This window comes from Microtus ochrogaster, chromosome 6 (assembly GCF_000317375.1).
Source record: "Microtus ochrogaster isolate Prairie Vole_2 chromosome 6, MicOch1.0, whole genome shotgun sequence".
Classification (NCBI taxonomy): domain Eukaryota; kingdom Metazoa; phylum Chordata; class Mammalia; order Rodentia; family Cricetidae; genus Microtus; species Microtus ochrogaster.
Window position 1 is genome coordinate 40,572,494 of NC_022013.1, and position 26,421 is coordinate 40,598,914.

The window sequence follows — 26,421 nt, forward strand, 5'->3', positions numbered from 1 at the left end:
TCTCTCTCTCTCTCTCTCTCTCTCTCTCTCTCTCTCTCTCTCTCCCCTCCCCCTCTGGAGAGTTCTAGGTGTAAAGTCCTTGCACAGAGTGACATTCTGGAATCCAATCACAGTGTTCAAAGCCATGATTTCCCCAGCCCAGGTTATGTTTTATAGACTATGAATCTATGTCAGTTACTATGTTAGTATGATCAGTGTTTATGGGAGAATAAAACACCCTAGGATGGTTTTCTGTGTAGGTAAAAGCCTTTGGCAGAGGCCATGTTTCCCCAGTGCCCTATTCTTTCTCCTTTAGTGACAGAGAGAATAGACATGGGGTCAGCACTCCACTGTCTGGTGTCTTCTCTAGGACAGAGGGGCAGCTCAGAAGTCCTAGTAACAGGTGAAACAGCGCTTCGTGCTTTTCCTTCTAAGGCTTGTAGAGTCCTGCAAGCCCTGCATCATGGTTCCTTTTGTCCTCTGTATCAGTATTAGTCCTGAGTCCAAAAAGTTCCTATGTGGTCTCAGCTCAAAGCTTTGGGGAAAGATATGCCCCAAGGGCAGCCAGGGTTCTAGACTGCCTAGACCTAGAGCCAAGTAGCTCTGGGGCTGTCCCTCCACCCATTCCCAGCCCCCCCACACCCACTCAGCTTGTTGCCACAGGAACCAAAGAGGTATTCTTTTCTGACCTTGGAGACTTTCTTGACTGCTTGACTTTTCCGGCCAAACCTCAACATAAAACAAGTTTCTACCTGATGGCTGGATCTGAAATGGTGTATAGAACCTAAAACCCATCTTCTCATAGATCACTTGTAAGGGCTCTCTTCCTTTGTTGGCCAGGAAACAATACACAGGTGCTTAGTCCAAGACAAGTCATCATAAAGATGGCCTCCGTTTCCAGTGTTGGAGGGGTGGGATGGTGGTGGGCCGGAAGGCAGCTAGAACTATTGAGAAATGCTGAGACACAGCAAACAATGCAGCTGGTTTAGGACCTCAGCCTCTACTGAGAGCTTTTGAAGCAAGTGAGCTGGGAAGTCATCCCATTTCTTCCCCCTTGGAAGCTGAGATGAGTCTGCTTTTTTAGTTTTGGAACCCTCTCCCAGGTTTGGTGGGGGAGGGGGAAACCTCACATTCAGAGTTGAAGTTTTGTAGGTCTCCTAGGTTTTGTGGATGGTTTCCTTTAAGCCTAGAGGTTATACTGCAAAAGCTGTGTGTTTTCTTCCTACAGAGGGACTGGAGGAGCTCGTCAAGCAGAAGGACTTTCTGGATGGGGTCTACTCATTTGAGTACTACCCTAGCACACCAGGGAAATACAGCATTGCAATTACTTGGGGGGGACACCACATTCCGAAGAGGTGAGTCTAGGTTGGAGATGTGCTTTGCTTAAAGGTATAATCGGCCTGTGACAGGCTCACAGGAGCCTGCTGCTCTTCCCAGGCTGCCAGAGGGAAGAGAGATCTGCTTTGTTAAAAGCTTTCCACCCCATCCTGCCCCTCCCCTTTTCGGAGCAGCACAGACACTTGGCTTATTCTCAAAAGCAGCACAAAGTCACTGTGGTTTCAGCTGCCCTGCTTTAAATCAAATGCTGGTGGTTTGTGCCTGGTGGGAGGCAGGGAAACCAGAAAGAGCTGTAATAGAGAGCAAATGGGCTGTGTGTCTATACAGCCTTGTATAAACCGAGGCTCTCCTTTTCAATGAATGCCTCTGTTCACGAGTGCCACAGGGGCACAGTCTGCTATGGTTTACATTAAAACCATCTACATGAATGCCTTCAGAGGCAAGGGACCCTGGCCACAGCTTTGCCTGGGGCTATAGCAGTTTCCTTTCTGGACCCTTGGGCTTTGCTGCTCTCCCGAGGGCAATTTAGACTCTGAATGCATTTTGTCTTGAGAAATTCTTGAACATTATAGTAGTTTTCTCTTAATCTACAAAGGTTGCCTTCTAAAACCAGGAATATATGCCTGAAACCCACCCCAGACCGTGTCATGTGCTGGTGGTTTTTGTTTTGTTTTGTTTTGCCTCTACACATGCACACCCATGAAAAGGTTTAATTTATAAAATAGACACAATGTGAGACTGATAATAGTGATGGTGAAATGAAATGAAAGGCACATGAATATTGTCTTAACATAAGAATGCCATTGCCAGGCAGTGGAGATGCATGCCTTTAATACTAGCACTCAGGAGATGGGGGCAGGCGGAGTTCCGTGAGTTTGAGGCCAATCTGGTCTACAGAGCAAGTTCCAGGACAGCCAGCACTACATAAAGAAACCCTGTGTCAAAACAAAATTAAATAAATCAAAATAAAAACTACCATATTGTACTGGACTTACCCTTCTTGTGTTGTTAGATGACATCATGCCTATATGATGAGACAAAGTTAAAAAAATAATGTAGGCATCATGGCAAAGCACTATCAATCTCAAAATGATATATATTGCAAACCGCATTGAAACTTAAGAAAATAAAACTAAGGATAAGGGGAACTCTTATATAGGGTTTTCAGTGTCTGGACACGCTTAATGCAAACTTCCCTGCAAACTTCCCTTGCCAAAATTAAAGCATATTTGGTCATGTATGAATGAGTTAAAACCTATTCATACTAGTTTGGGTTTTTTGTTGTTGTTTTTTTGTTTTTGGTTTGGTTTGGTTTTGTTATAGCATATGTGGGAAAAGAGAAGTGTTAATAGTCTTAATCTTTGAGGCTTACACTCTAGAGGGCCCTGCATACCTAAGGTCACACACTGATGAGCAAACTAGAACAGATGTGTTGCTTGAGTGACAGCCCAATGCCCCCCAGCTCCTGAAGCATCCACATTGCATTATATTGTTGACGTAACAATGGCTGTGGGGGCAACCAGTGTGGAGGCAGGAACTTGCCTAGAGTTTCAGCCTCCCTGCAGAAGATAAGGCAAGTAGAAAGAATGGTGTTAAGCAATCCCCTTTTATGCTCTTTCTTTCTCAATGCTTCTTCTGTTCCCTCACTTCTAGCCCCTTTGAAGTTCAAGTTGGCCCTGAAGCAGGCATGCAGAAAGTCCGTGCCTGGGGCCCTGGTCTTCATGGTGGCATTGTTGGCCGATCAGCTGACTTCGTGGTGGAGTCCATTGGCTCTGAGGTTGGGACTCTGGGTAAGTGGAGGCAACTGCCCAACCATTTCTGTAAGGCTAAGGACAACACAGTACCTAGTGTTGGAGCTTCGTGTGATCTTCTGGCCTCCTGACTACACAAAGCCTTCAGGATGCTGTGGAATTCTAGTTCTTATTTTCCTTTTTGCTTTCAGTTGCCCAATGCCTGTGACAATAGTGATTGCTTTACTGATCAGTTCCCTAAGTGGGGGTAGGTGATATGCTAAACAGTACATAAAACATCGTAGGTAAGAATTGGTGATTGACCCTTAAATAAATGACTTGGTTAATTTTGCTGAAATTTGAAAAAGTAAATATATTATTTGGAGCATAACTGAATATATTTTAAGTGGATGACTGACAAAACACATGATCATTATGGATTAGAAGTCAACAAACTTTTTCTAGAAAGTGCCACATGCCCAGTATTTTTACCTTACATCCTACATGATCTCTATCACAATTATGTGACTTTGCCATTGTGGTTTTAAAGCAGTCATCAAGAAAATACATACGTGAGGAAGTATACCTATATTCCTGTAAAACTCTTTATATAGAAATTTTGACCAGTGAGCTATAGTTTACTGGCCCCTGTTTTCAATATAACAATAAGCAAAAGAGGGAAAAATAAGAAATTACATATAATTTCCACTAGTAGATAGAGCAATCATTTTGGTAAATACTTCTAGTCTAAGGTAGTAGTTAAACTTTTAATCTCTTCTTGGACTTTTTTCCTAAACACACAGATGTATCTTTATATCCTCATGCCCCACATGAGTGGATGTAATTCCTTCATTTCCCATGGCTTCTATTGCAATTTTGTTGTATTTCAGTCTCTTCTTGGGCTCTCAAGTTACTTCCAAGATATTATTATATCAAAACAATGTTGAGTGCAAAAACCTCACTTAATTCATTCATGTGAAAATTCAGAAATGAGTTTAGACAAACAAGTATTGGTTTAAGACTTTTGGCATATGTTGCTCTATGTTCAAAAAAAGGGTTTTTCTGGTATGTACCCTTGCTCTAGGTATGTCTCTTTCCTACCCTTCCTCATGTTACCTGAAAACCAGAAATATATCCAGTCTAACCCTTCTACCCCTAGTCAAGACCCAGTGACCTTGGTTTTGTGGAAAAGGGACATACTTGATTTCCATTTTCTGCTCATTACTTGGTTTCTGGGAGGCAGAGAGAAGGAGATGGTAGTAGCACATAGAATAGATAATTCTCACCAGGTGTAACCAGGAAAGCCCTTTTATTTCATCCCTCAGGGTTTGCAATTGAAGGCCCCTCCCAGGCAAAGATAGAATATGATGATCAGAATGATGGATCGTGTGATGTCAAATACTGGCCCAAGGAGCCTGGTGAATATGCCGTTCACATCATGTGTGATGATGAGGACATCAAGGACAGCCCATACATGGCTTTCATCCACCCTGCTACTGGAGACTACAACCCAGATCTAGTAAACACCCTCACCCTTCTTTAGCCCCTTCTCCCCTATGGCAGAGAGCAATGGGTTAGATCTTAGGGCAGAAGTGGCCCTCTCAGAACTTCCAGGATGTTGGGAAAGTAATGGACGTCTCTGACTCTTGACATTGTTCTTCATAAACTAGGAATGGTAGTGTCTGCTCCCAGAGCTTCTGGGAAAATTCAAGGATATGCCTGTTAAGTGGAAGAGGCTCCTCTTGCCACTTACAATGGCTATTGGCCAGCTATCCATAGAGTATCATCAATGAGCTAATTTGTTGCACTCTTGGGCCCATGGTTAGTTCTTTGCTTATGGTGACTGCAACCCTCAGTGTTTCCTCAAAGTGGGAAACTTGAAGCCAGCCACAGCTAAAGATCTGCCCCAGATACAAAAGTTCTTTCTCTCATTTCAGAGTAAAGGCAGAGAGTCTGGGTTAGTTCGGATTTTGTTTTATTTTCTCCTTCGTGAACATCTACTAGTGGTATTTATCTTAAGTTACAGCTTTCTTTGGCATTTTACATCCTATAGCAATGCTCAATTAAGCACCAGGCATTTTGTGTACTCCCCTCTCCATCCCATCCTTTGACCCGGGGGAAGGAACATTATTTGGTTTTTACCTCAGGTCCAAGCATATGGGCCTGGTTTGGAGAAGTCTGGTTGCATTGTCAACAACCCAGCCGAGTTCATTGTGGATCCTAAGGATGCTGGAAAAGCTCCCTTAAAGATAATGGCTCAGGTAAGTTTCTAGGGGCGGCCACATGCACTTGTCAGGTGGAAGGTGTAATGTCAAGGGCTCAGTGCATCTGGTCCTCGGCTTTCTTATCCACACACTGAGAGTAATAATAGTGTCCTACAGTGCCATACGAGGACCACGTGGGACTAACATACTGTGGGACATTTTTCATACTTGTGATTCATGCTCTATAAAAAGAAGGATTGTTTGTTTAAGATTTCTCTGTAATATCTTTCAGTTTGTCTTAGTCTACTTGATTTCTAATAGGGTTGTGAACAAAATTCAGATTATGCTTATCTGAGTTATTTAAAATTAGCCAAAGGACTTAAACTCAAGAATTGAAATTATATGCTAAATGGCACTGGCTTTAGGCTGGGAGATTTTAGCATTTACTCTTAGTAATTACAAGTAAATAAATGGAATTAGGCACAGCAATATGTACCTGATTCCTAGTAATTGGGAGGTCCATGGTAGGACATGAAAATCATCCTGAGTAAGCTAGTGAGACCTGTTTTATTTGTGGGAATATTTGGTTTTGTTTGTTGTTACCTATAGCCTGTGTATAGGGAGTGTATAGCATGCTGTGGTTGCTGTATGATTATAAGTTGATGGTATGTTGGCCACCCCTAGAAGCCACGGTGGTCGCTTTTTGGTGGAAACATTGTGAGGACCACCTTTGCTCAGGTTTTGACTGGCTCTTTTGCAGGACGGGGAAGGCCAGCCCATTGACATCCAGGTGAAGAATCAGATGGACGGCACATTTGCCTGCTCATACACCCCAGTTAAAGCCATCAAGCACACCATAGCTGTGATCTGGGGAGGTGTGAACATACCACACAGCCCCTACAGGGTAGGTTGTGAAGTCTATTCTAATTGTATGGAAAAAACCTGGCTGTATATTGAGTCTGGGCCTTGTGTAGTAGATGGCTAAGGCAGATGTATAGAAAGAACCCATTCTGGATAGGACTTGAAAAGAGACTTGGGCTGACGGGGCAAAATACTCTAGATTGACAAAACGGCCATTTCTAGTCTTATGCTTGAACCTAAGGGAAGTAATACTTTTTATATAGATTTATTTCCTAGGTTCACATCTTTTCCAGGTCAACATTGGGCAAGGGAGCCATCCCCAGAAGGTCAAAGTGTTTGGACCAGGTGTGGAGAGAAGTGGTCTGAAGGCTAATGAGCCTACGCACTTCACCGTGGATTGTACAGAGGCTGGGGAAGGTGAGATCAGACTTCGTCCCCCCCCACCCCCACCCCCATCATTATCACTCCTTGAGAAGAACATCCTTACAACATTTGGAGGGCAGTGAACTTTGAACTAGGAAGTAGCCCCTTTTAGTATGCGGTTGTTTACCCATGAGCTTTGTTCGTTGCTTGGTAATTATCTTAGTACATTCTTTTCCAAAAAAACGCTGATTTATCACCTTCCCTTTCTTGAGTTGGTTCTTGTGGGGTGTTAACCCAGGCTGGAGGAAGTGATTGTCTAAGGCATGCTGCTGCCTGTAAGCTGGCACTCACTGAGCATGTCTGTCTTAGGTGATGTCAGTGTTGGCATTAAGTGTGATGCCCGCGTGCTAAGTGAGGATGAGGAAGATGTGGATTTCGACATTATTCACAACGTCAATGACACATTTACAGTCAAGTATGTGCCCCCTGCTGCTGGACGATACACCATCAAGGTTCTCTTTGCATCTCAGGTATGTGTTAGGGCCTCAGAGGCCCAGAGAAGGGTGAGCCCTGCACTTTTAGGCCACCTGTGTACGTATCCCCTGAGATACCAGCTGAGAGAGATGTTTTGAGAGCTGTGTTCAATTTCTCTATTTTCTTAAAACCAGAAAGGGGGTAGGAGGAGGCTAAGCTAAATTCTCACTTTTTTCTCTCTCAGTGGTTAAAAGTAGGACTCTAAGCAGAAACTGACTTGTTAAAAACATTCACCAACCTTTTGATTGAAGAGTTAAGCAACTTCTAGATGTGCCCCACCTTGACCTTTTCGCAGTAATAACTCTGGTCTCTGCCCTTATGCTTCTATAGCAAAAGCTTTTTGAAATGATCATGGTGGTCCTATAAGGAGCACTCTGAAACTAGGCATTTTGAAATTCTACTGCTCAAACTTAAAACTGTCTAAAGATTCAGAAGCTCTGGAGAATAGCCTGTGCCTTAAGTTAATGATCTTAAGTCAACATGGTCTAATTAATTTATTCTTTTATTCTGACAGCCTGTAAATTCTTTTTGAAGAATCCTGCTCACTCTGTTTCTGATTACTTCCTTGAAGCCCTCACATCTCCACCCACAGCTCTCCCTGGAGGACATTTCCTACCTCCTAACCCTGTCTTATGTTGGCTTTTACTTTATTTTGAGTTGTATTTTTTTTTTATCCTTAGCCCCCAACATCTGGTGTTAAAGACCCAGAGGTGTTTTTGCTATTAGGGTTCCAGATGTGCACCTGTGTGTGCAGACTTCACCTACAATAATGGAAGTTTCTCATCACTTGTTAAAGTGTGGGCATTAGGGCAGCCTTTGTCCATTGTGTTTGGGCAGAAGGTTAAGCTCTGAAGATTCCCTAGGGGCCTCCTTTCTCAGACATGTCTTTGCTTCAGGAAATCCCTGCCAGCCCTTTCAGAGTGAAAGTTGACCCTTCCCACGATGCCAGCAAAGTGAAGGCAGAAGGTCCGGGGTTGAGTCAAGCAGGTAAGACTGTGATGGGCAAGGCTGCCTTGATCTCTCTGCACTGTCTAGACCTCGAGGGACTTCTCTTCAGTGCAGGGCTCTGATGTGGCAGGAACAATGTGTCCCTGGCTGCTGCTGAGGAGCAGTGCTGTTGAGCCTGTCAGACTGGTTCTAAAAGTGAAACCTCTCCGGCCTCTGTCTCCCCCTTCCCTGTGTCCTTCCAGGTGTGGAAAATGGGAAGCCAACCCACTTCACCGTGTATACCAAGGGGGCTGGGAAAGCACCGCTCAACGTGCAGTTCAGCAGCCTCCTTCCTGGTGATGCAGTGAAGGACTTGGACATCATCGATAACTACGACTACTCACATACTGTTAAATACACCCCAACCCAGCAGGTACGCTTCCCTCTTGTCCCTTGCTTTTCTGGCCAGGCATTTCCCTCCCGGTGCTGTGCTGTGCACGGCATGGGAATGATCCGTGCATGCGGTGGTACTGCACAGTGTGTGCTCTCGGGAGGAAAGAAACCCCCAGGGTGCTATGGGCTTCCCAGAGAAGAAGGAAGGCAGCCCCACATCTCTACCTCAGTGTGGGATTTGATCAGAGAACCTATCCAGTCTACCTTCTTATGCTCAACCCCACCCCCACCCTATTTCACTGCTTCCCGACCTGATTAATTATAAAAAAAATGGTCCTTCACCTGCAGTTTCCCTTGTGGGCTGTTTCACGTCGTTTAGTTTTTTAATGAGGTGTTTTAGAGGGATCTTTTCTCAATGAGCCTATTCAGCTTTTAACCCCTAAGGCCCAAAGCCCACGATTTAGGGCCACAAATTGCTCCCTATTTCAAAGTGCAGGAATTCTGAGGAATCTTGCTGTCTAGGCAGATTTATTTGTTTTTATACATAAGGGTCTAAAAGCTACCCTTCCATACAAGTTTATGTCTGTTATTTTTAAATTCATTCTTTTCATAACAACATTGCCTGCTCCACTTGAGAAGCATACGTCGCATTTATGGTGCTGTGCAAGCATCACCCACCCCCTTCCATCTTTCCCACACTCCTTTCTTGCAAAACTGGAATTCTGAACCCCTTGCATTTGCTTAGAATTAAGCTTTTGCTTCGTGTTCACACCTCCAGAGTCTGGATAGCAGATATTTTGCCAGGAAAGTCTGGATTTTAATACTCATGCTTAGTGTTATATAGATAGTCACTCTAAGCTCTGAGATGCCGTCATTCTGAGAAGGAGGGAGCCCCCTTTGTTAATAAGCCATTTGCAGGACAAGAGTGTACAGTCGTCAGAAACAGTGCTCAAGCGTTTCTCTGCCAGGGCCCTCTCAGCATGGGGCTGCCAAGAGTCAAGTGGGGAAAAGTAGGGTTACAGTAAGAATGGGGTGTGTGTGGCTAGCCTTCTTGCTTTGGGGTTACACATCCTTAGAGATAATTTCTTTTCTTTGGAACTTCCCTGACAATGGGGAAAATTCTCTGGGATAAGATCTGAGTACGACATTATAGGAATGTGGCCTCTTACCTCCAGATTTTCTTCTTTCCAAGTACTTTGAAGAAATCCCACTGAAAGGTTCTTTTTTGCTAATAGTAAAATGAACACATTTAATAGGTGATGTATTCTTTTCCCTTGTTGGAAGACTCAGGAATTATTAGCCCTCGGTTTCTTCTCACTGATGGTTCTGAAAACTGGTGGGACCTTAGACTGGGATCTTTGCTGCAAGTTCTCTGCATTCCTGGGGAGAAAGTACCAAAAAGCATGGTCATGAACCCAAGGTGATCATAGGTCCTTTTCTGAACACTTTGTGACTTAGCTTCATTTTCCATCTATCTGTCATATTCTTTGTCTTTTGGATGAGTCTTTTAAATTGCAGGTACCAGGGTTTGACTTGAACCCACTAAAAACAAAGTAGATCCCTTGCCCTATGTGTACCCAGCTGCCAATCAAGTTGCATGTCAAGAGCCCAAGTCAAGTCTTATCAGGTTTGAAGTGATGCTAGAGTAGGAAGCACTTTACTTCAGCATGCTTCTGAGGTCAAGTTCATATAGTTCTCTGGTGGGAGCAGCTTTAAGAGCTGTTAGTATGCTAAGAGGCCTCTCAGGGCTGTGTTATGTCCAAGGAACCTAGTGGAGTCTTGATTTTAATGTCACTGTTGTAGACATTTTGTGGAGTCCTTCTGATAGGCTGTGCAGAGCAACCCTCCTAGTTCCACCATTTTTCCTATGGCAAAGGAAACATGTAGCATGTCTCCTCCAGAACTGTGAGCTACCCAAGTGCCTTATTGTTCTATTGTTGTGGAAAGAAACTATCACCTAGGCAACCCACAGAGGAAGTCTTAATTGGGGGCTTGCTTACAGTTTCAGAGTGTCAATCCATGATGTCATGGTTGGAAACAAGGCTCAGGCAGGCAGGCAGGCCGACATGGCACTGGAGTAGTAGCTGAGAGCTTACATTCTGATTCCTAGGCAACAGGCATAGAGAAGGTGAGACTGGCCTGGCATGGACTTTTGGAACTTCCAGGCCCACTCCCAATGACATACCTCCTCCAACAAGGTCATATCTCCTAATCCTTCAAAATAATCCACCAACTAGGAATCAAGCATTCCAATACATGAACCTATGAAAACTATTCTCATGCAAACCTCCACACCAAGGTAGGATAGCATGTCCTGCATGCATCTTCCCATCCCAAGGACTAGACCTAGTGCTGTAGGTGTTCCCTTAGCTCAGGCTTCTTATTAACTCTTATAACTTATATTAGCCCATAGTACTTGTCTGTGTTAGCTGTGTGGCTTGGTACCTTTTTCAGCAAGACAGTCACATCTTGCTTGATCTGTGTCTGGCTTCCTGACGACTGCAGACTGAACCTTTCTTCTTCTCAGAATTCTCCTGTTCTCGTTGCCCCACCTCTGCTTCCTGCCTGGTTGCTGGCCAATCAGCATTTTATTAAACAAATACAAGAAACAAATCTTTACAGGGTAAAACCATTGTCCCACAGCGCACCCCCTCCCCCTTTTTTTCAAAACAAGAACTCTGAATTGAATCTTGCGTGTTTAGCTTTCTTCCTGATCATTATCCATACAACTTGTAACCAACCTTCTAAACAAAGAAAAACATCCATAATCCATTTTGGGGGGGAATGTGGGCATAGTTTTCCAGGATACTTCCTGCTGATTGGGGATGCTGATAATCTTATGGAGACCTAAAGAAAACCTTATGGTCAAGTCCTAAATGGAATATTCTGTGAGGCTTCATCATCTCCGCCAACAGTTTTAAAACTGTTCTGGATGCAGAACTCAGAGGAAACTCCAACAGAGGTCCTCTGAAATGTTGGAACGTCTGGACTCTGCTCCTATTGGAATGTCTGGACTCTGCTCCTATTGGAGATTCTTCAGGGGGTCTTCCTTGATCAAACCTGATTTTTCTTAGCCCAGAATGAATCCACAGCCTCTCATTTCCTTTGGAAACAAAAGCAAAAACCTCTTCTCCAAATTAACATACCTTTTGACTTAAGTTTTTAAGTCAAAGCATTTTCAAAATATACATATGTTGGATTAACCCAGCAGCATTTATAATCAAATATCTTTTAGCAGCTTTTGCTCCTTCCTCAGCCATCAAACAATTTAAAGACAACACAAAAACATACAGTATCCAGACCCTCTGTGTATTTTTCATCTTTACGTGGCTTTATTTTAAACTCTATTTCTTTTGTTTTTATTTTTAATTTTTGCCTTTTTGAGACAGGGTTTCTTTGTGTATCTTTGCTGTCCTAGAACTCACTCTGTAGACCAGGTTGTCCTTGAACTCACAGAGATCTGCCTGCCTCTGACTCCTAAGTGTTGAGATTAAAGGTATGTGCCATTACACCCAACTACTCTTTCTTTTTTATTTTAAGGACTTGATCCTTTTTCTTTTCTCTCCCAAGCCTACATATATTTTTAAACACACTGTAAACCATTTAGAGGTTTTCTTTATTTGAGTCTTTATTGTACATCTCTCTTTTTCTGACCACATGAGTCTTTAATTTGCTAAGCAGTATGGCTAGAATTAAAGCTGTGGTTTGATGGCTGGATCCAGCCCATTCTTTAGCTTTCTGAGAGTCTAGCCTCATGGCAGAGGTACTGACTGGAGTCATGCTTATTGCCACAACTCTGTGGAGTTTCAAGGTCCCTGACACCACCAAGAAGCAAGTTGTCGGCAATTCATAAACACCATTTAAGTGTTTGGTGGCAGGGCCTCTTTAAAAAAGCTGCAAATGTTTGCAGCTAAAGCTGAGTCAGGAAGCCTCTCTTAAGTGAGATGCACTTATCTCTAGCAAAGAGAGCAAACCCGAGAAATTGCTGCTACCAAGAAGCCATGCTTAACACTGTTATTTTGTGTCTAGAATTACTTCCCAGGCTCTCTCGGGTTTTCTGTGGGTGCAGTTGTCTACACGTTGGACACCATTTGTTGACTAGGAGCTCAATGAAGGGGCAAATGATAGTGTGCCTGTATTCACAAGCATAACTGGCCTAGGAACATTATAATCTGGCAGAGGAGTTGAGATACACAGCCTGTATCTCATTCCTGGGAGGAACCCAAAGCACCCCAGAGTGGGTGAAGGAAAGCGTACCTGTACGCTTTGCTGTAGGCTAAAGTTAAGATTCCCAGGCCCTTCAGAGTGCTGTTCCCTGTGTGGAGAAAGGGGCATGCTTTGGGAGCTAATGGCCACAGGCATGCCTTCTTACGATGAATTTTTCGAGCTGCCAGGCAGCTGTTGATGTATGTGGAGAGGCATGGGTACATCCAGGACTAGATTATGTGATTCCTCCTCAGAATGCAGGTCATACTTCTGAGGAGCTAAAGTCCTATATGCCTTGACTGCTATCTTCTGTTCCGTGTTAGTCTCTGGATGACAGTTTGCAGGGACTTGGCTGCAGTGGATGATTCACACGAATATATGTCCGTTGTGATACAGTGGTCAAAGCAGTTTTGTCTTCAAGGAGTGGGCATGATAGGTGGAACTTCAGGATTCTCCCAGAGGTCACAGAGAGCCCCAGTCTTGCCCAGTGGCATTGCTTGTCTGCGGTCTCATAGTCTCAAGTGGCTTAGACTTCTCACTCAGACCTCCTGCTGTGTTGTGTCAGGGTTAAGCTGTGGTGGTAGTGATGTAGTGATGGTTTCTCTCAGGAGACTCTGAAGTGGAGGAGCCTGCTGCTCTGTCTTGTAAGCTGTCACGTCTGTGTCTTACTACGGTGGGATATTTTGCTTTTGTAGAATAAAGGTCAGGTCTCAGAAGCATGTAGAGAGGAACAGAAAACTGTTTTGTAGGCAGCTACACCTTGGGATAGCACACAGGTGGTCACTGCCTTAGACTTAGTCCTGGGGGGCTGGGAAGGTACTGTTTGTTCTTAGCTTGGCCTCTGAAGAAACTGAAAATGCTTAGGAATTGGAAGCGTAAGTCTCCGAGACTACCCACACCCATCCCTTAAGATTGTTTAAGGCACAGTTCATTTCCTATCTGAGTTGTGCTTCTCTTTTGCAAGTGGAAATGAAGCATACTTTGTTTTATGAGCCGGGCGGGCTGAGCGGGAAGGGGACTTTTCTCTTACTCCAGCACTTTAAGGACGTGACCAGAAAACATACTGGGGTGTCGAGAGCTCTATTACTAAGGTCCCTAGTTAGCCTTGAGGCCTCACCCCTAAAGGAGTTCAAGGCTAATGGGAAATGGAGGCTCAGGAGAACTGACATTGTTGGGAATATCGCAGCGACTGCAATAACAAATCCGTGTTTCTTTAGCGTTAGAGGAGGCCTTTCTTCTCCCTTGGCTGGCTCCCAGCTCTGTTGAATTTGACCTATGTACATTTTAGCATGAAATGTTAGACCCTTAAGGTAGGCCGGTTGGTTTTGTGCACCGAATTAAGACTCCTGGAAAATCGGTTATTCCCCGTCATTGATGCAGGCGTCCCTCCTCCCCTTGGCTCTCTTTCCCTTCTTTAGTTACAGAAAGAATGTGAGAAAATATACATCCAGCCAAAAGCTACACCCTTTTAACACTTGACTGGTGACAGCTTTTAGTAGGGCCTGTGTGCCAGAGAGCCTGGATTGTCTGGGGACTCTTCTCACTCTCCTACATACTTGGTTATTCCTGGACGTAGAGGCGCATGTGGTGAGAGGAAGCCAGCAGTGAGTTGGCTCAGGACCTGTGGACAGAGAACAAAAACTGCATGGTTGTGCTACGTGTGCCTCTGCAGCCACCAGGGCTTCCAGCAAGGGAACCTGCCAGTCTTCCAGTACAGTATGCCTTCACAACTTTCCTTTCCGTCATTATAATTTTGGTGACTTAGTAGTTAGTGTCTATGTGCTGATCTAAGAATGCTCCTATGTGTGGCCCAGTGTCTCAAAACTGATTGCCAAGTATTGAAGGAACTGGTTCTCTTGGTTTAGAGGCTCCAGGTCCAATGCTGTACATGGCTGAGGTTGGCTTGTGTCATGGTACGAGGTGCTGTGCCAAAGCCAAGAAGTAAGAGGTTTGGGTTCCATGGTGTGAACCCAGCATGCACTTTACCAAGTGTGTATGATAGGAGCATGTTCCATCACCTCTCTGAACAAGGAAGGTCTTCTTGAAAAGAAGATGGTAATAAGAACTACTCCTTAGGACTGTTTTGTGATTTCTTTGTTCCTTCCTTCCTCCCTCTCTTCCTTCTTTCCTTCTTTTCTTTTTGGTTTTTTGAGACAGGGTTTCTTTGTGTAACAGTTTTGGCTATCCTGGAACTCTCTTTGTAGACCAGGCTGGCCTCAAACTCACAGAGATCCACCTGCCTGTGCCTCCCTAATGCAGGAGTTAAAAGTGTGCACCACCACCACCTGACTCTGTTTTGTGATTTTTTTTGAATTGAGGTAAAACATGAAAGTTCATAGCACAAGCCTGGCATTAATTCCCAGCTCATTGTCTCTGTTCCTAGCTGCACTTATTTATTTATTTATCTATTTATTTATTTATTTATTTATTTATTTATTATTTATTTATTGTTCTTGCCATGTGTTTCAAAGCTTAGAGAAGTATTTAAGATGTTTTCTGAAGCCACTAAGAGTCAAACTGTACCTTTAGCTCGGTTGTAGCATACTTGCCTTTAGCTCGGTTGGTAGCATACTTGCCTGGCATACATGAAACCATAGGTTAGATCCCCAACATTGCATTAGCTGAGTGCTGTAGCATACACTTATAATCTTGGAGGATCGAAAGTTAGAGGATCCTCTGCTGTATAGCAAGTTCAGAGCCAGCCTGGCATATATGAGAAACAAGAAAAATTAATGAAACTTAGTTAATGAGCTCAAGCTCACTATGGCCTCAGGAGGAATGAAGGTTCTGGAGGGCAGTTTAGTGCGAAGTGCACAAACGTGTAATCCTTTTCTCTCTTTCATTCCAGGGTAACATGCAGGTTTTGGTGACGTACGGTGGTGATCCCATTCCTAAGAGCCCTTTCACCGTGGGTGTTGCTGCTCCACTGGATCTGAGCAAGATAAAAATCAATGGACTAGAAAGCAGTAAGTGTCTAATAAGATCACTGGCAACCGGAAGCTGGGACTGCTATTATATGGAGTTTTCAGGAAAACTAATTCTGTCTTAAAGAGATGTTGCAATGGACAGACTTAGGTTTGAATGAGAGCTGTGCTGTGAACTAGTCCTTCACATGTGAACATGTGTGCCACTTACGCGTACCAGGGTTAGACTCATGGCAGCATTGTAAAAAGAATTAAATGAGGTAATAAAGGCAGAAAATGTAGTCAGCTCTCTGTAACTGCTGATGTTACCACAGGAAGTTTTCATAAAGAGAGAAGCTAAAGAATGTTATTTTTGGATGAGAGTCACACTGTGCCAACCATCTTGGGCATCTGAATTACATTAAGGTCAATGGTCATGCATGGAAATCAACTTCTTGGCATTTAGAAACCATAACCTTCCCCTTCTGTTTTCCCCCTTTAGCTTGGTGTGTATCTTACTTCATCTTATATTGTTATAAAAACATTATAATATCATTTTATTTTTGTTAAAATTGAAAAAGTTGGGTTTTGTTTGTTTTTGTGGTACTGAAGCTAAAGAAAGCCCAGGCAGAGCCTTGTACACGCTACGCAAGCACCCTGTCATTGAGCCGGATTTCCAGCCCTTTAATGTTTATCATTATTGTTGTTCTTATTGGTATGGAAAACTTCAAACATAAAGAGAACAGTATGAGTACCAACATGCTTACTTATGCTCACTTGGCTTCCACACACACTCTTAAATTATAATTCGAGGAATATATAAGCCCATTTTTTCATCAGGCAGTTCTTACATACATAAGTGTCCCATCTTTTGACATTGCAAAATGATGTTACCATTTACAAAATTTACTTTCATGACCCATACAGTTGAGGTTTTGTTGTTGTTGTTGTTGTTGTTATTGTTTTTAGTCTCAATGTTTTTTAAGTGAGGTAATGATTTTGGTGTCTATCCTAGGCAGAATGTGGCTGCATATAACCTGCAAGTCGATGGCTGGATGTCTGATCCTGCTTGCTGCAGTTAATCAAAGTTCTGAGAGTTAGCTGATGCATTTTAAAAACGTCTTTGGGTTTTAAATAAGGTTTTGCATATTACTTTCACACCCTCCTGCATCTATCCATATAGATGTATCCAGAGAAAACACTTGGTAGTATCTATCTTGCATTGAAGTTATCCTGTCCTGCCTGTAGGCTATGTCCTGTGCTACCCATAGAGATCAGTGCTACATTTTGGAAGTCATGATACAATTCAGTCTTCTTCATTAGTATTAACTGCTTGGAGAGTCCCAAACTGGATGTCCCTCAGCGTTGTATGCTCACCTGATTTCAGGACACATAGTCAGTGGGACAAGTCTGCATACCTGGTGTGTGTACACCAGACTAACCTCCTCCGACAGTGGTTGTGTCCTGCGCACACTTTTGTACTAGGCTAGCTCACATTCTGGAAGCTGTTAAGTGAGTCTCTGCTGGCTTTTGTGGCTGGGGACAAAAGGCTGTGAGCATGTGACAGCCACTACTCAGATACTTCATGTGTTCCCTTCTTTCTTCTTTTCCTGGGACATCAAGTTTTGACTGCAGAAAAGGAAAACCATGGAAAGCCTCTGCCCTGTTGGGACATAGAACTTGTGGGCTGCTGTGCTGGCCTTGGCAGGCGCCTCCATGTCTCCAGAGTTAAGATTTGCCTGATTGTGGCAGGGTCCTATATTGCCAGTGCTTTTGTTTTGGTTGAAACCCTTTCCTTGTTTCTGTCAAAACAACACCTGGGGTTCCTACAGCCTTGCCGTACAAAGACTGTTTCAAGATTTATTTTCATTATTTTAAAATTTAATTATGTGTATGGGGGGGCATTACGTGCACACAAGTGCAGGTGCCTGTGGGGTCTGGAAGACATTGTCCATCTCCTGCAGCTGTAATTACAGGCAGCTGTGCGGGGGCTGGGAACTCCAGTTTCTGCAAGAGCAGTCTGTGCTTCTAACCATTGAGGTTACCCTCTTTAATGTGCAAGATTTTGCTTTGTGACCCAAAGACCTGACCAGCTGTGTGACTTCTGCCTTCTTGTGGGTGGGGATGGTATTAGGGTTGGATTTTTTCTGTCAGGAGTTAAAATTATTGACTTATTAAGGGTGCGTAAGATTATTACCATAAGAAAGTGAAGAAGCGGGCAGTGCTGTATTGTACTGTAATTATAATCTATCATCAAAGCAGACCATAGGGTTAGATAAATTTGTTTGATTCCTAGCCTTGTGATCTGCTAGATATGTTATCCTAGAAAAGTTAATTAACCTCAGAGCCTCAGTTTCCCCATCTGTAAAGGCCACTTGTTCTTAATAAACAACCCATAGAACTAGTATGTACATAGGAGACCATGTACAATATTTGTGACTGGCCTAGAAATTGTGTTTAATAAATGCCTGTTATTGTCAGTGTTAGTGACGCACTGTGTTGTGCTTATGCCAGTGGTTGAGGCTTAAATGTTGTTGTATTACTCTTTCTTCTCTGCCTTACCTCAGTCATTATTTCCTGTGGCAACTGAGGTAGAAGCCCATGTCCAGCGTGTTACCTTTACCTTGTTCTCGCTTTCTCTGCTGCTGACAGGGAGCAGCTCATCGCTTTACCTTGTCTCCCTTTCCACAGGAGTTGAAGTTGGGAAGGATCAGGAATTTGCCATTGACACTAAAGGGGCAGGAGGCCAGGGCAAGCTGGATGTGACCATCCTGAGCCCTTCTCGGAAGGTCGTGCCATGCCTGGTAGCACCAGTGGCCGGCAAGGAGAGCAGTACAGCCAAATTCATCCCTCGGGAGGAGGGGCTGTTTGCTGTAGACGTCACCTATGATGGACACCCAGTGCCTGGAAGCCCCTATACTGTGGAGGCCTCACTACCACCAGATCCCAGCAAGGTCAGTTTGGGGGTTGCCCTATTGTTGCCAGAGATGATTTGGAGTACTACCAGAGAAAGATACGGGAAAGTCTCTCTGATGTATGTGAGCTCTCAATGGCTGACAGATATTCTGCAATTCGGGGTGCCTGGTTCCCTTAACAGTTGAACCTTCCTCTCGTGTTTCCTCTGTTTGCAAAACTCTGGTGAGAGAGTCCTTTATGTGTTGGTTAGCGTGACAATGTACATAAGCAGTAGTCAGCCCATAGGGATAGGCAAGAATGTAGCGGCCGCAGCCCAGTGTCCGTTATACAGATGGAGTTCATCCTACAGAACCTATCCTAGCAGGCAGAAAAGGACATTATCCTTAGTCCTAGTCTCCTCCATCAAATGATTTGGGGATATTTCCAGTGGTCCGAATGGCATGAATTCTATAGTTATCTCTTCTAAAACAAAGTTTTATTATGTAAGATTTATTGATGGATCTGTAGCAACCCAAACTGCTGTACCTTCTTGAAGCCCCAACCAAGCAAACCTGTGTGTGTGTGTGTGTGTGTGTGTGTGTGTGTGTGTGTGTTAGTCAAGGTGTTAGGGTCTCACATCCAGCCCTGTGGTTCAGAAGAGGCAGGGCAAAGAATGAAGCAATAGGGCAGACCTACCACCTTACCACTGGTCCTGTGCTAAGGGCTCCTTCTATCCTACATGTTCTTTTGAGTAGCTGGATTGCATTCTTGGACCCTGACTGATGCATGTATTAACGTGTGCATGCACATGACCACCAGCCTCAGGGCTAAGGGATATTTGACTGATGTGTGCTTTTGTGTGATTTGCGGTCACAAGTGTTAGAAGCATGGCTTACTGGGTAGCCATAGCAGCTATAGATAGGATTTGACTTTTATTCTTTGTTCAAACAGGTGAAGGCCCATGGTCCTGGCCTGGAAGGAGGTCTTGTAGGCAAGCCTGCTGAGTTCACCATTGACACCAAAGGAGCCGGAACTGGAGGTTTGGGTCTAACTGTGGAAGGTCCATGTGAGGCCAAAATCGAATGCTCCGACAATGGTGATGGCACCTGCTCCGTCTCTTACCTTCCCACAAAACCTGGAGAATATTTTGTCAACATTCTCTTTGAGGAAGTCCACATTCCTGGCTCTCCCTTCAAAGCTGACATCGAAATGCCATTTGACCCCTCTAAGGTTGTGGCATCAGGACCAGGTCTAGAACATGGGAAGGCGGGTGAAGCCGGACTCCTTACTGTTGACTGTTCAGAAGCAGGGCCTGGGACTCTGGGCCTGGAAGCTGTCTCAGACTCAGGGGCGAAAGCTGAAGTTTCTATCCAGAACAACAAAGATGGTACCTATGCGGTGACCTATGTACCCCTGACAGCTGGCATGTACACTCTGACCATGAAGTATGGTGGTGAGCTCGTACCACATTTTCCCACCCGGGTCAAGGTGGAGCCCGCTATAGACACTAGTGGGATCAAAGCCTTTGGACCAGGCATAGAAGGAAAAGGTGAGTCTCCAGAACAAACTACACTACCTACCGGGGGTCAGGTTCTCACCTATAGCCTCTGCCTTGTGTGGTTGTCTAATGGGGGGAAGGGAACAATAAAGGAAAATGGGGCTCACATTGTTTCCAGAGGTTGCACTCCACCAAGTCCCCATTTTTTCGTTTCTCCCTGGTAGATGGGGCTAGCATTTTCAGCTTATTTCCAGTTTGTGTGGAAAAGCCAAAAATCTTTGTTAATATTTTTGTCATGTCACTGGGACTTAGTTGGAGTTAAATGATGTAAAATGTGTTAATAATATACAGAGGGCGGAGCTAGTCTGTCTTTGCCCATGTCCTGGGTCACTACCTTTGTTTTTGTTTTGGGACAGGGTCTCATTATGTAGCCTAGGCTGGTCTTGAACTCACAACTCCCTTGTTTCATGTTTTTGAGTGGCTAAAATTCCAGGCATGCACCGCTACACCTGGCCTAATCCTCATCTTTGTGTGAGCAATTTTGTTTCGCTTGGCCAAGTCTACCTTGACTTTCACAATCAGCAAAACCACTCTTGGGACACCAAAATTATACCTAATGTATTCTGGAGTGTGAATCTTCATGGGGTGGCGTGGGGTGGGGGAGTCCTGTTTGGGCCAAGGTTACACTTTTGTTTTTGGTTTTCAAGACACGGTTTCTCTGTGTAGCTCTTGTTGTCTTGGAACTAGCTCTATAGACCAGGCTGGCCTCAAACTCAGAGATCCTCCTGCCTGTGCCTTGCATGTGCCACCACTGCCCAGCAACGTTCTTACTATGTGATTGTTCAACAGATGTGTTTCGGGAGGCCACAACAGACTTCATGATTGACTCAAGGTCCTTGACCCAGGTTGGAGGTGACCACATCAAAGCTCGCATTGCCAACCCCTCAGGGGCTTCCACTGAGTGCTTTGTCAAGGACAATGCTGATGGGACCTACCAGGTAGAATATACACCATTTGAGAAAGGTGAGCCCTCCTCTCTGTGGTAGTGACTCTTGTTCGGGCAGAGCTATGTCGGCCATTTGTTTAGCCAAGTCTACCACCTACTCATGTACCTGACCCATTTTATTCAACCTGCCTCAGCAGAGAACAATGCACGTTACTCAGAAATGGAAAAGATACCCTCCCCAGAGGGGCCGGTGGCCATTCAATGCCTACTTTATTGGCTATGGTGGTTTGCAAGAAAATGGCCCCCAAAGGGAGTGGCACTATTAGGAGGTATGACCTTGTTGGAATAGGTGTGTCCTTGTTAGAGGAAGTGTGTCACTGTGGAGAGAGGCTTTGAGGTCTCACAGATGTTCAAGCCACGCCCAGTGTCTCAAACCACTTCCTGTTGCCTGTGAGTCAAGATGTAAGAACTCTTAGCTCTCTCTCAACGTGCTACCTTGCTTCCTGCTATGACGGAAGATAACAGACTAAACCTCTGAACTGTAAGTGAGCCACCACAATTAAGTGCTTTCCTTTTTAAGAGTTGTGGTCATGGTGTCTCTTGGCAGCAATGGAAACCCTAATTAAACACTGGCCTTATGTTATATGTCGCTAAGCCCCAGCTCCGCCTGAGCAGATTGTTAGCATTTAACAATGTATGATTTGTGTACATTTTTTTAAATATTTTTATTTATTTATTATGTATACATTCTGCGTGTATGCCTGCAGGCCAGAAGAGGGCATCAGACCCCATTACAGATGGTTGTGAGGCACCATGTGGTTGCTGGGAATTGAACTCAGGGCCTTTGGAAGAGCAGGCAATGCTCTTACCCTCTGAGCCATCTCTCCAGCCCCTTGTGTACATTTTTTTGCAGTTTTTTTGAATCAGGAAATCATAAAGAGAAAAGGAAAGCACTTCTATCCCCTTTGTTGAATATATGATCCCATAAATATTCTGTCCAACTTTCTTCAGATATTTGTAGATGCTTTTCTATTTCCTGAGTTTCTTGTGGTCTTTTAATGCCTGGATGGTGTTTTCTCAAATCAGGATAATCTGTCTAGGTTAACTGCATTAAATACAAATCTAGTGCTCTTTTCAAGGAATATGCAGGTAGTTTGTATATTTAATATACAAACAATCTGTGGGGAGATAGAGGCAGGTGGATTTCTGTGAGCTTAAGGCCAGCCTGGTCTACAGAGTGATGAGTTCCAGGACAGCCAGGGCTGTTTACACAGGGGACTTCGCTCAGGTCCACAGCAGGAACAATAATACATGCTTTTTGTTTGTTTGGTTTGGTTTTGGTTTTGGTTTTTTTGGGACATGGTTTCTCTGTGTAACAGTCCTGGCTGTCTTGGAACTCTCTCTGTAGGCCAGGCTGGCCTCGAATTCCCTGATATCCGCCTATCAACTGCTGGGGTTAAAGGCGTGCACCACCACTGCCTGGTGCAATATGTGCTCTTAACCACTGAGCCACTGGTCTCCAGCCCTATGTTGTTATGTTCTTCATCTACTGTTTTCAAATAGTAGTTGGTGTGCTATCTATAAAATATTAGATAAAAGCTCAAAGTAGTGACATTGTCTACAAGTACCATTTGTTGTTTGTTTGTGTTTGGACAGGTTCCCATGTAGTGGAGGTGACATACGATGGTGTGCCGATCCCAAACAGTCCCTTCAAAGTGGCTGTAACTGAAGGCTGCCAGCCATCCCGGGTCCATGCCCAAGGTCCTGGGCTGAAAGAAGCCTTTACCAACAAATCTAATGTCTTCACAGTGGTAACCAGGTAGGCAGTGATCTGGGATCAGAGTATTGATCCCTATGTAGTTAGCCCAGAAAGGAAACAACAACAAAAAAGAGGTTTGTAAGTCTGAGACGAGAGAATTGCTCTAAGTTTGAGACCAGTCTGAGCTGCAGAATGAGACCCTGTCTGTCTCGGGGGAGAAAAAAGTTGTAGCTTTACCCTACTTATGTGTCATGGTCTTTCAACTTCTGGTAAGATGCATTTTTAAAGACGTATTAAACGTTTTCTTGTGTCGAGATTGATGTTACAGAGAATGACCAAGTATACCTAAAAGTATACCAGAAATAATAATAATCAAGATGCCAAGCACACTAAGACTAGACAGAAGCTCCTTAACTTAATACAGAAGAATATAGCTAACCCTATATGTAAATGAAATATTCGAGACATTCCATTATATTAACTCCAAAGGGACATGATTGTAGATCGGTGGTAAAAACACGGGCTCCGTACTCTAACGTGCATCCCTGTGTTGAACTGGTTATTGTACCCTGTGAAATAAACAGTAAATACCGTTGAAGGCTAAGCCTGGGAAGGAGGAGTCAAGACTGTATTTAGACTCTCTATGAAACTTCCGAGAAACCCTGGCCTGGGAGGTATTGCCACATTGCTTGAGTCAGGCTAAGGAAAGAGAATCATTGATAAAGGTTTTTTTTGGAGTGAATTCGGGCATGGATTGTTCACAGTTCACCCTCCGCCTCTTGTCTTTCCAGAGGGGCAGGAATTGGTGGGCTCGGCATAACTGTCGAGGGGCCATCAGAGTCGAAGATAAACTGCAGGGACAACAAGGACGGCAGCTGCAGCGCCGAGTATGTCCCCTTCGCTCCGGGGGATTATGACGTTAATATCACGTATGGAGGTGTCCACATCCCTGGTAAGCCATACCTTGGGCGATGGTTCAAAGAATAAATGATGTCGGATGAAAACAGATTTGGTTTTGCTCATCTCTCTTGGGTAGAAGGCTTGTGGAAAGACTTTTCAGAGAGAATCTTTCCAGTGACCCCAGCACCAAGAGATCACAACTTAGTGGAACCCAGTAACATGGTAGAAAGCATTGGCTTGGATCTTCACTAGGAATTGTGGTTCATAAGACTTAGTTTGGGTGACTTGGTTTCTGATTTGAGGGAAAGTTCATTCTTTACAAAATTTGAAAAGTCTTTATTTTTTTAAATGCTATTGTTACTACATGCGTGTGCTTATAGGAGCTTATCTTTGCCACATGTATGCAGCTGCCCAAAGAAGACAGGATTTTCAGTCCTCAGGGAGCAGGTGTGAGCCACCCGCTGTGGGTGCTGGGAATTGAACCCAGGTTCTCTGTAAGAGCAATAAATGCTCTTAGTCACGGAGCCATTTCTTCAGCCCCAAGACCTTTGGAGCTTGGGTTTACTTGCTTTTTTATGTGTCTTGATTTTCCTTTGCATTGTCAATCCTGGCAGCTGTTAAAGACATATGAATATGTCTTTATAATAAATTCTTATTTATTAATTGGTTTGCTGTTTAATGATGTTTTATGCTTTTAGTGTAAAACAGGGCTTCTCATCTCTGTCTGTGCTGGCATTCTGTGTAGAAATTAGTTAAGAAGAGCTTTCTGTGCATTGTAATGTCAGCATCTCTGGCCTCTGCCTACGAGATGCATTCCTGCAGCAAGCAGCCTTCATCTGTGACAGCCAAAAATGTCTGGAAATTGTCCTTTGTCTTTGTAGACAAAATCACCCTGATAAGAACTACTGTAGTAAAAATCAAAACCATGAAGGTGTGATTAAGTATGAAGGGCCTCCATTTTATTTTTATGGAGTGGTATCTCTAGCAAGTTCTAGTTCTGGTTGCATAACAGAATGATGAAAAATCCCATTTCATGTGCGCATCCATGCCTAAGAATGTTGGAGAATGTGGACTGTGTTGGGATGCAGGTCTGAGAACTCCAGGGCTGTTACTGAGCCAGGATGTGTCCCAGGGGAATGGAGAGAGGGCAGAGCCCAGAAACTGCAAGAGCCTTCCTGGCTCGTGTGGGTTTCCTCCCCAGTGGGATGCTATTGTGTCAAAGGGATTGAGGGATCCTTAAGCTGCTGGCTTTCAGAGGTCTTGGCTGTCTGCTGGCCTGTGCTTTTCTGATTCTGTCTCCTCTTTTCTTTCCCCTTGCCATCTATGCACACATAACCCCAGCGCTGGGGAGGTAAAGGCAGGTAGAACTCTGAGTTCGAGGCCAGCCTAGTCTACAGAGCAAGTTCCAGGACAACCAGGACTGTTACACAGAGAAACCCTATCTTAAGAAAACAAAAATAAAGATTGTATCTTAAGGGTTTTTTGCTTGTTTGTTTTAATTTTAGCACTTCATCTAGAGAATTTCAGCTAGAAACAAGACAGACAAAGCTCCCACTCCTGGAGCAACTACTATCTAGCATTTACGCAGCTAAATTCTGGGCTAATAGGAAGCAGGTGAATGGGGAGAAGGGCCAGAGTAGGGCTGTAAGGTCCTCTTTGGTGCCTTGCCTCAGGGCAGTGCCTGTGAAAGAGTTGAGCCTGAGAATGAGCAGAAGGTGGTCTCCAGGGGAAGTGACAGTGTCTTTCACCAGGCAGCCAATTCTGCTGACTTCTGTGTGCTTCTCTATGGGGCAGTGGTGCTGCCTTGGCTTTGGGAAAGTACTGGTGGCATGAGCTTTGAAATTCCCCTGCATTAGGGAGTAAGAGTTTGGGTCCATCAGTGAGCACTGAGCAAATGATTCTAACAAAAAAGATGCCCCTGGGCCTCTCCCGTCGGGGAGATGATGGCTCTTTATGCATCTGGTTCTGTGTCTTCCCAGAGCTGAATCAGTTTCCCCTGAGCTCTAAAACTGTCCCAGACAGAGGCACTTAGTGTAAGACATTGCTTGTCTTAGTGTAGCCAAGATAACTTCTGAGACCTGAAATATCCAGTGACCTACCAGCTTCTTGTTTGCTTTCCTGGGTATTTGGATGATTAAATATGGGTTCTTTTTTCTGGACTCATACAAACCTCTGGCGGATTTTTATTTTTTTGTTTTGAGACAGAACCTCAGACTTGGAATCTTCCTGCCTCTTACATGCTAGGTGGTGATACTGTTTTAAATAGACTATCCCATCTTACCTATAATAACTTGCTGGTTTCTTGTGGTGAGCCAACTGTGGTCTTTTGGTGGAAGCTGCCTGGACCACTTGATTAATTGGGATTCTTGAAGGGTTGTGGTCAATTGGTGATGTTAACCTGGAACAGAGAATAGGATGTTGGCAAAGCTAATATATCTGAACATGTTAGACCATCGCATACTGCTACAAAGCTGCTCTCAAGCTGAGTTCACACAGTTTCCAGCTGAGGTTCTGACTTACTGATTGGCCACAGAGATAGTCTCTTGTTGCTTGTTAACACTGGAGTTAACAGTTACCACTCCCAAAATAAAACACTCTATTGTTGCCTAACCCCAGCATGGAAGGCATTGCTCACCTTCGCTAGGGTCTCGGTTCTTCCTGTAAGTGTATTTATAATTCCTAATTTTGCAAGGTGGAAGCTTCCTGAGATCCCTAGCAGAAACAGTTATTTCCATGGTAGGCATCTGGCAGTTAACCTACCTTTTGAAACGCGAAGGGCACATGTTTTGCACGTGGCAAATGATACTCGGAGCTCTTTGACCATGGCCTTGACAACCTGAGGTTGCTAAGGACAGTGGTACTCCTGCTGTGTGAGACGTCCTGTAAGCAATACTGGCTCTTCTGCACTTGTTTCCTTTTAATGCTTCACTTACAAATCTTAATTTCCCTGGATTCAGCTTGTTTTACTAGTCTTTACAACGGACA

At 44.1% G+C, this 26,421-nt stretch overlaps 1 protein-coding gene across 4 annotated transcripts in view; it reads left to right on the forward strand.

The window, feature by feature from the left end:
• The window catches only part of Flnb (filamin B), a 140,377-nt gene that overhangs the window by 71,930 nt on the left and 42,026 nt on the right, over nt 1–26,421 (forward strand). For all 4 annotated transcript variants that reach the window (XM_013346838.1, XM_026779876.1, XM_026779877.1 and 1 more), the window contains 15 exons: nt 1,208–1,334; nt 2,971–3,107; nt 4,373–4,566; nt 5,195–5,308; nt 6,012–6,155; nt 6,406–6,529; nt 6,845–7,005; nt 7,906–7,996; nt 8,200–8,369; nt 15,384–15,501; nt 18,130–18,392; nt 19,285–19,882; nt 20,681–20,854; nt 22,434–22,596; nt 23,328–23,488. In XM_013346838.1, coding sequence (XP_013202292.1) covers nt 1,208–1,334; nt 2,971–3,107; nt 4,373–4,566; nt 5,195–5,308; nt 6,012–6,155; nt 6,406–6,529; nt 6,845–7,005; nt 7,906–7,996; nt 8,200–8,369; nt 15,384–15,501; nt 18,130–18,392; nt 19,285–19,882; nt 20,681–20,854; nt 22,434–22,596; nt 23,328–23,488 — 2,739 coding nt within the window. The remainder of the gene's footprint in view (nt 1–1,207; nt 1,335–2,970; nt 3,108–4,372; nt 4,567–5,194; nt 5,309–6,011; nt 6,156–6,405; nt 6,530–6,844; nt 7,006–7,905; nt 7,997–8,199; nt 8,370–15,383; nt 15,502–18,129; nt 18,393–19,284; nt 19,883–20,680; nt 20,855–22,433; nt 22,597–23,327; nt 23,489–26,421) is intronic.